The following is a 12,561-nucleotide window of genomic DNA, read 5'->3' as shown; positions in this document are numbered from 1 at the left end:
TCGGGTTACTGGCTTGTCAGTTTGTACCCAACATAGCTCATGAGGTCAGCCTATATGGAACACATGGTCAGGTGTCTTGGCTTGTCAGTTTGTACTCAATATAGCTCATGAAGTCAGCCTGTATGGAACACATGGTCGGGTTACTGGCTTGTCAGTTTGTACCCAACACAGCTCATAAAGTCAGCCTGTATGGAACACATGGTCGGCTTACTGGCTTGTCAGTTTGTACCCAACACAGCTCATAAAGTCAGCCTGTATGGAACACATGGTCGGGTTGCTGCCATGTCAGTTTGTACTCAATATAGCTCATGAAGTCAGCCTGTATGGAACACATTGTCGGGTTACTGGCTTGTCAGTTTGTACCCAACATAGCTCATGAAGTCAGCCTGTATGGAACACATGGTCGGGTTACTGGCTTGTCAGTTTGTACTCAATATAGCTCATGAAGTCAGCCTGTATGGAACACATGGTCAGGTTACTGGCTTGTCAGTTTGTACTCAATATAGCTCATGAAGTCAGCCTGTATGGAACACATGGTCGGGTTACTGGCTTGTCAGTTTGTACTCAATATAGCTCATGAAGTCAGCCTGTATGGAACACATGGTCAGGTTACTGGCTTGTCAGTTTGTACTCAATATAGCTCATGAAGTCAGCCTGTATGGAACACATGGTCGGGTTACTGGCTTGTCAGTTTGTACCCAACACAGCTCATGAAGTCAGCCTGTATGGAACACATGGTCGGGTTACTGGCTTGTCAGTTTGTACCCAACACAGCTCATGAAGTCAGCCTGTATGGAACACATGGTCGGGTTACTGGCTTGTCAGTTTGTACCCAACATAGCTCATGAAGTCAGCCTGTATGGAACACATGGTCGGGTTACTGGCTTGTCAGTTTGTACCCAACATAGCTCATGAAGTCAGCCTGTATGGAACACATGGTCGGGTTACTGGCTAGTCAGTTTGTACTCAATATAGCTCATGAAGTCAGCCTGTATGGAACACATGGTCGGGTTACTGGCTTGTCAGTTTGTACCCAACATAGCTCATGAAGTCAGCCTATATGGAACACATGGTCAGGTGTCTTGGCTTGTCAGTTTGTACTCAATATAGCTCATGAAGTCAGCCTGTATGGAACACATGGTCGGGTTACTGGCTTGTCAGTTTGTACCCAACATAGCTCATAAAGTCAGCCTGTATGGAACACATGGTCGGCTTACTGGCTTGTCAGTTTGTACCCAACACAGCTCATACAGTCAGCCTGTATGGAACACATGGTCGGGTTGCTGCCATGTCAGTTTGTACTCAATATAGCTCATGAAGTCAGCCTGTATGGAACACATTGTCGGGTTACTGGCTTGTCAGTTTGTACCCAACATAGCTCATGAAGTCAGCCTGTATGGAACACATGGTCGGGTTACTGGCTTGTCAGTTTGTACTCAATATAGCTCATGAAGTCAGCCTGTATGGAACACATTGTCGGGTTACTGGCTTGTCAGTTTGTACCCAACATAGCTCATGAAGTCAGCCTGTATGGAACACATGGTCAGGTTACTGGCTTGTCAGTTTGTACTCAATATAGCTCATGAAGTCAGCCTGTATGGAACACATGGTCGGGTTACTGGCTTGTCAGATTGTACTCAATATAGCTCATGAAGTCAGCCTGTATGGAACACATGGTCGGGTTACTGGCTTGTCAGTTTGTACTCAACACAGCTCATACAGTCAGCCTGTATGGAACACATGGTCGGGTTACTGGCTTGTCAGTTTGTACCCAACACAGCTCATGAAGTCAGCCTGTATGGAACACATGGTCGGCTTACTGGCTTGTCAGTTTGTACCCAACACAGCTCATGAAGTCAGCCATTAATGAACACATGGTCGGGTTGCTTGCTTGTCAGTTTGTACCCAACATAGCTCATGAAGTCAGCCTATATGGAACACATGGTCGGGTTGCTGCCATGTCAGTTTGTACCCAACACAGCTCATGAAGTCAGCCTGTATGGAACACATGGTCGGGTTACTGGCTTGTCAGTTTGTACCCAACACAGCTCATGAAGTCAGCCATTAATGAACACATGGTCGGGTTGCTTGCTTGTCAGTTTGTACCCAACATAGCTCATGAAGTCAGCCTGTATGGAACACATGGTCGGGTTACTGGCTTGTCAGTTTGTACTCAATATAGCTCATGAAGTCAGCCTGTATGGATTACATGGTCGGCTGGCTGGCTTTCAAACAATGGTTGACATCACCAATTGAACCTGAAACAGTGAAACAACCTGTGAGATCTTCATGCATAACATGAACCCCTTTAACTGTGACAGTGTGACCATGAACCTTGTGACCGTGAATCTTGTGACACTGAACCTTGTGACAGTGAACCTTGTGACAGTGAACCTTGTGACAGTGAACTTTGTGACAGTGAACTTTGTGACAGTGAACCTTGTGACAGTGAACCTTGTGACCATGAACCTTGTGACCGTGAACATTGTGAACCTTGTAACAGTGAACTCTGTGACAGTGAACTTTGTGACAGTGAACCTTGTGACAGTGAACCTTGTGACCATGAACCTTGTGACCGTGAACATTGTGAACCTTGTGACAGTGAACCTTGTGACAGTGAACTTTGTGACAGTGAACTTTGTGACAGTGAACCTTGTGACATTGAACCTTGTGACCATGAACTTTGTGACAGTGAACCTTGTGACCATGAACTTTGTGACAGTGAACTTTGTGACAGTGAACATTGTGAACCTTGTGACTGTGAACCTTGTAAGAGTTGAGGGTTTACTGTATCAAACTTTGTAACGGATGTCTTTGTTATTGTGGACCTTATCCAGATGAAACTTTTCCTGCTGATTTACAGACACATTGTGCTCTACGGTACTTTCATAGTACTTTAATAATAATACACCTGTTACTGACTTTAACTACAAAAACAATAACTAACTTAACTTGAAATTAGATTAAGTGAGATATATTTTAAGAAATTTATCAAATCAGTAAATTTTATTGGTGTCCTCAGAAACTATCCTCCACCAGCTGTCTCTGTCAGTGCATGAGCCGAGGAAACATCTACGTGCGGTCACAGTCTTGAAAGCGGCTGTCATGGATGCAGGGAGGAAGAGGATGAGGAAGATAGGGGAGCTGATGGTGGAAGAGGATGATGAAGGCATCGGGGAGGAACTGGATGAGGAGGCTAAGGGTAGGTGTGGCTTGTGGAGAGATTCATGGCTAGATACAGGTGTGGCTTGGGGAGGATAGATTCATGGCTAGATGTAGGTGTGGCTTGGGGAGGAGAGACTAGGTCGAGAGATTTATGGCTAGATGTAGGTGTGGCTTGTTGAGTAGAGACTCGGAGGAGACATTCGTGGCTAGATGTAGGTGTGGCTTGGGGAGGAGAGACTTGAAGGAGAGATTCGTGGCTAGATGTTGGTGTGGCTTTGGGAGGAGAGACATGGAGGAGAGATTCGTGGCCAGATGTAGGTGTGCCTTGGGGAGGAGAGATTCATGGCTAGATATAGGTGTGGCTTGGGGAAGAGAGATTCATGGCTAGATGTAGGTGTGGCTTGGGGAGGAGAGACTAGGTGGGGGGATTTATGACTAGATGTAGGTGTGGCTTGGGGAGTAGAGACTAGGAGGAGAAATTTATGGCTAGATGTAGGTGTGGCTTGGGGAGGAGAGACTTGGAGGAGAGATTCGTGGCTAGATGTAGGTGTGGCCTGGGGGAGGAGAGACTTGGAGGAGAGATTCGTGGCTAGATGTAGGTGTGGCTTGTGGAGGAGAGACTAGGAAGAGAGATTCCTGGCTAGATGTAGGTGTGGCCTGGGGGAGGAGAGACTTGGAGGAGAGATTCGTGGCTAGATGTAGGTGTGGCCTGGGGGAGGAGAGACTTGGAGGAGAGATTCATGGCTAAATGTAGGTGTGGCTTGCGAAGTAGAGACTCGGAGGAGAGATTCGTGGCTAGATGTAGGTGTTGCTTGGGGAGTAGAGACTCAGAGGAGAGATTCATGGCTAGATGTAGGTGTGGCTTAGGGTGTAGAGACTCAGAGGAGCGATTCGTGGCTAGATGTAGGTGTGGCTTGTGGAGTAGAGACTCAGAGGAGAGATTCGTGGCTAGATGTAGGTGTTGCTTGGGGAGGCGAGACTTGAAGGAGAGATTCGTGGCTAGATGTAGGTGTGGCTTGTGGAGTAGAGACTAGGAAGAGAGATTCATGGCTAGATGTAGGTGTGGCCTGGGGGAGGAGAGACTTGGAGGAGAGATTCGTGGCTAGATGTAGGTGTTGGTTGGGGAGTAGAGACTCGGAGAAGAGATTCATGGCTAGATGTAGGTGTGGCTTGGGGAGGAGAGACTTGGAGGAGAGATTCATGGCTAGATGTAGGTGTGGCCTGGGGGAGGAGAGACTTGGAGGAAAGATTCGTGGCCAGATGTAGGTGTGGCTTGTGGAGGAGAGACTAGGAAGAGAGATTCATGGCTAGATGTAGGTGTGGCCTGGGGGAGGAGAGACTTGGAGGAGAGATTCGTGGCTAGATGTAGGTGTGGGTTGGGGAGTAGAGACTCGGAGGAGAGATTCATGGCTAGATGTAGGTGTGGCTTGGGGAGGAGAGACTTGGAGGAGAGATTCATGGCTAGATGTAGGTGTGGCCTCGGGGAGGAGAGACTTGGAGGAAAGATTCGTGGCCAGATGTAGGTGTGGCTTGTGGAGGAGAGACTAGGAAGAGAGATTCATGGCTAGATGTAGGTGTGGCCTGGGGGAGAAGAGACTTGGAGGAGAGATTCGTTGCTGGACATAGGTGTGGGTTTGGTAGGAGAGACTTGGGCCTAGAGGTGGAAGGTCTTGTGGATTAGAGACTTCGGCTTAGAGGTAGGTGGTTAATGTAGAGGTGGGGAGAGGCTTTGAGTGAGGGGGAAGAGCATTAGCAGAGGATTTGGAGATGCTGAGATTCAGAAGGGGAGGTGTGAGGTCCTCAGAGAGAACTTTGGATGGGGAAGTAGGAAGGAGAATTTCTGGGAGGAGATAAAATTTGTAAAGTGACCTGTGCAGTCACAAGGCCTATATGTATCATATCTTACATATTATGTAAACGGTCTGTTCACAGTGATCCAGGTGTATGACCCATATCTTGGCTTAACGGCACTGGAGAGAGAACTGCTGGAACGGAAGCCTATCATAGCCCCAGACGGTGAGTCAGCACATGATAGATGGAGTCGCCCATAATATACATTGTAATGAATGTTTCTGCCTGGATATTTTCTACATGGGAGACTGATGGCGTTTTTGTTTTTGGTGTTGGATGTTGGCTATTGTAGAGATGGATTCTTCATGACACAGGAAGACCTGTCATGAGGTCTTACTTTGAAATAAAACTTCACAAATGATAAATAATTGTAGAACATGTATAAGACGCAGTTTTATTCCTCTTCCCAAGACAAGGGAGTTAACTGACTATAAAAGTTCAGTTTCCACCCTTGCCAAGCTAGGCTGCAATTCTGGAGTAACATTTTGGCTGGATTAACGAGTCTATGCATAGTCCAATCAAAATTGCGTAACAAACTAGACACCCGATTCGGGAAACAACATGGATTTCAACATGCGGATTTTGATCAACTGCAGGATTTGCAAAGCATTTGTAGCCAAATGGGCGTCGACAGATATTTTGCAAATTCGTTCATGTTTTTAATCAAGGTGCTTGTGTGATTTGATGCACTTCGTGTGGTAAGACCCGTTTTATTACAATATAAATCTTGATTATCAAGCAGATCGTCTTGACTTGGCAACACCATTTTGTATGAAACAAATGCAAGTGATATGAGCGATGGAATCTGATTGGTCAATAGAATGGCCATAGAAGGGACATATCTCATAATAGCTACTGGTGGCGCTACGATCGAGCCAAGAAATTTCAGGCTTGTTTGGCAAGTGTGGAAACTGGACTTTTATAGTCAGTTAACGCCCTTGTCTCGAGCAGATGGTTTTATTTTGAATAATGGAGTCAGTTGAAATTGAATGTCAAACAGGACAACATTAGACGTCTCTGCAGGTTCATCCTCAGGCAAGCAGCCTGCCTTCCGCTCATCATTGGGTCATTTGAAGATCCTGGTAGCTTTAGGTTCTCAGGTCTCAAACATATAAAGATTTAATTGCAGAGATTTCTACAGGTTCAATTAAGCATGCATCCTTCCTTTTAGAATCAGGGGCACTGAAGTTTAAATATACATTATAAGTTGTAGCAGTATCACACAGGGTACTTGTATGCATCCCTTGTTAGGTTTTATACCACGAGTCTGTCGGAAAAGGTTGACCATGGTTGATGTATGAGACACAGTTTCTGTCCTTGAACAGGTTACATCCCTAATTCTGTGATACGAAAAATTCTGGGACAGGGTCGTGCCTTTGACCAACAAACTCCGTCACCATGGAAACCAAGACGGGTAAGTTATTCTAGATCAATATGCAGTCCTGTTATGAAGACCTATGAGAATCTAGATCAGATTTGCATATGGTCTCATATAGTTGAACATCATTTATCTAGGATACTTGGATTTCATCAGATCTGGTCAAAAGTTCATTTGATTTTCTGCCACTTTCATTACACAGTTAACTCTTCCCAATTGGTGGCTTAATTGTATAGGAAAAACTTGTTTGGATAATTGAGTTTTCTGATGTGTCAATGCCCACTGATGTCACAATGTCCATGCTGTTGCTGCAGGTGCCGAGAGCTGATCCACGCCACCTGCCCCCAGGGTGGGAGGCGAGACTCCGTGCATATGAGGAGGAGATGGAGGCAGGGAGTCAGCGGTCTGTGTCATCGTTCGGGGTCAGTATGTTCTCCACTTGACCTTGCTCTCCACACAAATGACCTTGCTCTCCTCATGACCTTGCTCTTTTAATGACCTTGCTCTCCACATGACCTTGCTCTCCACATGACCTTACTCTCAACTTGACCTTGCTCTCCACACAAATGACCTTGCTGCCCCCATGACCTTGCTCTCCACATGACCTTACTCTCCACATGACCTTGCTCTCAAAACCTTGCTCTCTACATGACCTTGCTCTCCTCATGACCTTGCTCTCTACATGACCTTGCACTCTACATAACCTTGCTCTCAACATGACCTTGCACTCCACATGACCTTGCCCTCCTCAAGACCTTGCTCTCAACATGACCATGCACTCCACATGACCTTGCTCTCCACATGACCTTGCTCTTCACATGTCCATGCTCTCTACATGATCTTGCTCTCCTCATGACCTTGCTCTTGACATGACCTTGCTATCAACATGACCTTGCACTCCACATGACCTTGCTCTCAACATGACCCTGCTCTCCTCATGACCTTGCTCTCTTCATGGCCTTGCTCTCAACATGACCTTGCTCTTCACATGACCTTGCTCTCAACATGACCTTGCACTCCACATGACCTTGCTCTCCACATAACCTTGCTCTTCATATGACCTTGCTCTCAACATGACCTTGCTATCAACATGACCTTGCTCTCCTCATGACTTTGCTGTCCTCATGACTTTGCTCTCGACATGACCTTGCTCTTCACATGACCTTGCTCTCAACATGACCTTGCACTCAACATGACCTTGCACTCCACATGACCTTGCTCTCAACATGACCTTGCTCTCCACATGACCTTGCTCTCCACATGACCTTACTCTCCACATGACCTTGCACTCCACATGACCTTGCTCTCCTCATGACTTTGCTCTTGACATGACCTTGCTGTCCACATGACCTTGCTCTTCTCATGACCTTGCTCTCAACATGACCTTGCACTCCACATGACCTTGCTCTCCTCATGACCTTGCTCTCCACATGACCTTGCTCTCAACTTCACCTTGCTCTCCACATGACCTTACTCTCCACATGACCTTGCACTCCACATGACCTTGCTCTCCTCATGACTTTGCTCTTGACATGACCTTGCTGTCCACATGACCTTGCTCTTCTCATGACCTTGCTCTCAACATGACCTTGCTCTCAACATGACCTTATTCTCCACATGATCTTACTCTCCACAGGACCTTGCTCTCACACACAGGCCCTTGCAATCCATAAACAATACAACAAATTTAATTTTCTTGTTTTATTTTCTCTCCACTGTATGTTGCCTTTAGTGTATCTGGCAGCTCTTCAAAGAGAACGTTAGTACTCATCAGAAGATGGATCAATCAAGGAATCAAACTCAGACCTCCTATGTCCCAGATAAACCCATGAAACAACATGCTACACCTCCAGCTGTGATAAGTCCTGTGAAGATCAGGGGTAGAATAGGTCTTCTGCAACTCAAGCATGCCATAAAAAGTGACAATGCGGCAACTAAGAGGCAAATAACGGGATTGGCCGGTCAGGCTCGTTGTCTTGGTTGATGCATGTCATCGTATCCCAATTGCGTGGATCGATGCTCATGATGTCAATCACTGGAATGTCTGGTCCAGACTCCATTATTTACAGACCGCCGTCATATAGCGGGAATATTGTTGAGTGTTGCGTTAAATAACAAACAAACAAACAAAAGCTGTGATTGAGAGCAGAAGCAGTAGAATGCCTTCAGAATATGACATTAGGGAGAAAATGTTTTCTAAATCAATGTCAGGCTTGTCATTTGCTTCAAATATTCATGATGGAATATTGAAAGACTTAAAGGGGTGCCTGGCTCCAGTCATGTGTTTACCTCCGTGCAGCTTTATGGAGTCCCACGTTGAAAATCGTTACAAGTGAGGATTAACTATTGATTCCCAATTGACTTGGGTATTAAAGCTTGGAATATGTTATTTTAGATTAGCACTCATTAACTATGTATTACTCAATTACTGATTTTATCCGGCATGTCATTCTGAGAGTATCCATGAGGACAAATTACATCTGGGACAATACTGGTCCTTCTGACAGATAGCACTGACTTCAGTGAGGCCTAGTGTCATCAATATCCTTACACCTACATTGTCTATTGACGTCTCATCATAATTAATTGGTACATTTTTAATATATGTCTTACTGGTGTGTGTTGCCTCTTGCCCCAGTGCTATTGATTGTCATGGACACAATGAGAGGAACTGGAGCAGCACAGGTGGGGTGATGTAGCACAGCCAGGTGATGAGTAAGATAGCACAGCCAGGTGATGACAAGGGTAGCACAATGAGGTGATGAGTGGGGTAGCACAGAGAGGTGATGACAAGGGTAGCACAGAGAGGTGATGAGTAGGGTGGCACAGAGAGGTGATGAGTGGGGTAGCACAGCGAGGTGATGACAAGGGTAGCACAATGAGGTGATGACAAGGGTAGCACAGCGAGGTGATGAGTGGGGTGGCACAGCGAGGGAATGAGTGGGGGAACACACCGAGGTGATGAGTGGGGTAGCACAGAGAGGTGATGAGTGGGGTAGCACAGAGAGGTGATGAGTAGGGTAGCACAGAGAGGTGATGACAAGGGTAGCACAGAGAGGTGATGAGTGGGGTAGCACAGAGAGGTGATGAGTAGGGTAGCACAGAGAGGTGATGAGTGGGGTAGCACAGTGAGGTGATGACAAGGGTAGCACAGAGAGGTGATGACAAGGGTAGCACAGAGAGGTGATGAGTAGGGTAGCACAGCGAGGTGATGAGTGGGGTAGCACAGAGAGGTGATGACAAGGGTAGCACAGAGAGGTGATGAGTGGGGTAGCACAGAGAGGTGATGAGTGGGGTAGCACAGAGAGGTGATGACAAGGGTAGCACAGAGAGGTGATGAGTGGGGTAGCACAGAGAGGTGATGAGTAGGGTAGCACAGAGAGGTGATGAGTGGGGTAGCACAGAGAGGTGATGAGTAGGGTAGCACAGCGAGGTGATGAGTGGAGTGGCACAGAGAGGTGATGAGTAGGGTAGCACAGAGAGGTGATGACACGGGTAGCACAGAGAGGTGATGACAAGGGTAGCACAGAGAGGTGATGAGTAGGGTAGCACAGAGAGGTGATGAGTAGGGTAGCACAGAGAGGTGATGAGTGGGGTAGCACAGCAAGGTGATGAGTGGGGTGGCACAGCGAGGTGATGAGTGGGGTAGCACAGCGAGGTGATGAGTGGGGTGGCACAGCGAGGTAATGAGTGGGGTGGCACAGCGAGGTGATCAGTGGGGTGGCACAGCGAGGTAATGAGTGGGGTAGCACAGCGAGGTGATGAGTGAGGTAGCACAGAGAGGTGATGAGTGTGATAGCACACCGAGGTGATGACAAGGGTAGCACAGCGAGGTGATGAGTGGGGTGGCACAGCGAGGTGATGAGTGGGGTGGCACAGCGAGGTGATGAGTAGGGTAGCACAGCAAGGTGATGAGTGAGGTAGCACAGAGAGGTGATGAGTGGGGTAGCACAGCGAGGTGATGACAAGGGTAGCACAGTGAGGTGATGAGTGGGGTAGCACAGCGAGGTGATGACAAGGGTAGCGCAGTGAGGTGATGAGTGGGGTAGCACAGTGAGGTGATGAGTGGGGTAGCACAGCGAGGTGATGAGTGGGGTAGCACAACGAGGTGATGAGTGGGGTAGCATACCGAGGTGATGACAAGGGTAGCACAGCGAGGTGATGAGTGGTGTAGCACACAGAGGTGATGAGTGGGGTGGCACAGCGAGGTGATGAGTGGGGTAGCACAGAGAGGTGATGACAAGGGTAGCACAGCGAGGTGATGAGTGGTGTGGCACAGCGAGGTGATGAGTGGGGTGGCACAGCGAGGTGATGAGTGGGGTAGGACAGCGAGGTGATGAGTGGTATAGCACAGCGAGGTGATGAGTGGGGTAGCACATCAAGGTGATGAGTGGGGTAGCACACAGAGGTGATTAGTGGGGTGGCACAGCGAGGTGATGAGTGAGGTAGCACAGTGAGGTGATGACAAGGGTAGCACAGCGAGGTGATGAGTGGGGTGGCACAGCGAGGTGATGAGTGGGGTAGCACAGAGAGGTGATGTCAAGGGTAGCACAGCGAGGTGATGAGTGGGGTGGCACAGCGAGGTGATGAGTGGGGTAGCACAGCAAGGTGATAAGTGAGGTAGCACACCGAGGTGATGAGTGGGGTAGAACACCGAGGTGATGACAAGGGTAGCACAGCGAGGTGATGAGTGGGGTAGCACAGAGAGGTGATGAGTGGGGTAGCACACAGAGGTGATGAGTGGGGTGGCACAGCGAGATGATGAGTGAGGTAGCACAGCGAGATGATGAGTGAGGTAGCACAGCGAGATGATGAGTGAGGTAGCACAGCGAGATGATGAGTGAGGTAGCACAGCGAGATGATGAGTGAGGTAGCACAGCGAGATGATGAGTGAGGTAGCACAGCGAGATGATGAGTGAGGTAGCACAGCGAGATGATGAGTAAGGTAGCATGGTGAGATGTTGAGTAAGGTAGCACAGCGAGATGATGAGTGAGGTAGCATGGTGAGATGATGAGTGAGGTGGCACAGCGAGATGATGAGTGAGGTAGCACAGCGAGATGATGAGTGAGGTAGCACAGCGAGATGATGAGTAAGGTAGCATGGTGAGATGTTGAGTAAGGTGGCACAGCGAGATGATGAGTGAGGTAGCATGGTGAGATGATGAGTGAGGTGGCACAGCGAGATGATGAGTGAGGTGGCACAGCGAGATGATGAGTTAGGTAGCACAGCGAGATGATGAGTGAGGTGGCATGGTGAGATGATGGGTAAGGTAGCATGGTGAGATGATGAGTGAGGGGGCATGGTGAGATGATGAGTGAGGGGGCATGGTGAGATGATGAGTGAGGTGGCATGGTGAGATGATGAGTGAGGTGGCATGGTGAGATGATGAGTGAGGTGGCATGGTGAGATGATGAGTGAGGTGGCATGGTGAGATGATGAGTGAGGTGGCATGGTGAGATGATGAGTGAGGTGGCATGGTGAGATGATGAGTGAGGTGGCATGGTGAGATGATGAGTGAGGTGGCATGGTGAGATGATGAGTGAGGGGGCATCATTACTAGGCATCATCTAGATAGGAAGTTTGTTGCTTATTGTTCATATTTTACATTTGTCAGAGATAGATTCTTGCATGTTTACGTTGTGTTTTGGAACAGTTATGTCATAGAAACATTGAAACAGATTACTGCATATGTGGGGAAACATTAAATGGATTCATCCCTATGTGTTTAAAGATGATTATTTGTGGGATTCCCTATATGTTAGAGGTGGAATGGTACTGCCTATATGTAAGGGAGGGGAATGGTACTGCCTATATGTTAGAGGTGGAATGGTACTGCCTATATGTAAGGGAGGGGAATGGTACTGCCAATATGTTAGAGGTGGAATGGTACTGCCTATATGTAAGGGAGGGGAATGGTACTGCCTATATGTTAGAGGTGGAATGGTACTGCCTATATGTAAGGGAGGGGAATGGTACTGCCAATATGTTAGAGGTGGAATGGTACTGCCTATATGTAAGGGAGGGGAATGGTACTGCCTATATGTTAGAGGTGGAATGGTACTGCCTATATGTAAGGGAGGGGAATGGTACTGCCAATATGTTAGAGGTGGAATGGTACTGCCTATATGTAAGGGAGGGGAATGGTACTGCCTATATGTTAGAGGTG

The 12,561-nt window shown here is 47.7% G+C and overlaps 1 protein-coding gene across 1 annotated transcript in view; it reads left to right on the top strand.

The window, feature by feature from the left end:
* Positions 1–12,561, top strand: part of LOC124149916 — a 95,902-nt gene that overhangs the window by 43,236 nt on the left and 40,105 nt on the right. Inside the window, exons 21-24 of the mRNA XM_048382328.1 lie at positions 3,023–3,202; positions 5,098–5,181; positions 6,342–6,430; positions 6,709–6,816. Coding sequence (XP_048238285.1) covers positions 3,023–3,202; positions 5,098–5,181; positions 6,342–6,430; positions 6,709–6,816 — 461 coding nt within the window. The remainder of the gene's footprint in view (positions 1–3,022; positions 3,203–5,097; positions 5,182–6,341; positions 6,431–6,708; positions 6,817–12,561) is intronic.

The sequence above is a fragment of the Haliotis rufescens genome, unplaced genomic scaffold (genome assembly GCF_023055435.1).
Source record: "Haliotis rufescens isolate VD_foot unplaced genomic scaffold, xgHalRufe1.0.p SCAF_4, whole genome shotgun sequence".
In the NCBI taxonomy this organism is placed as follows: Eukaryota; Metazoa; Mollusca; class Gastropoda; order Lepetellida; family Haliotidae; genus Haliotis; species Haliotis rufescens.
Note: the sequence above shows the minus strand (reverse complement) of the source record. Positions and strands in the feature narration are given on the sequence as shown.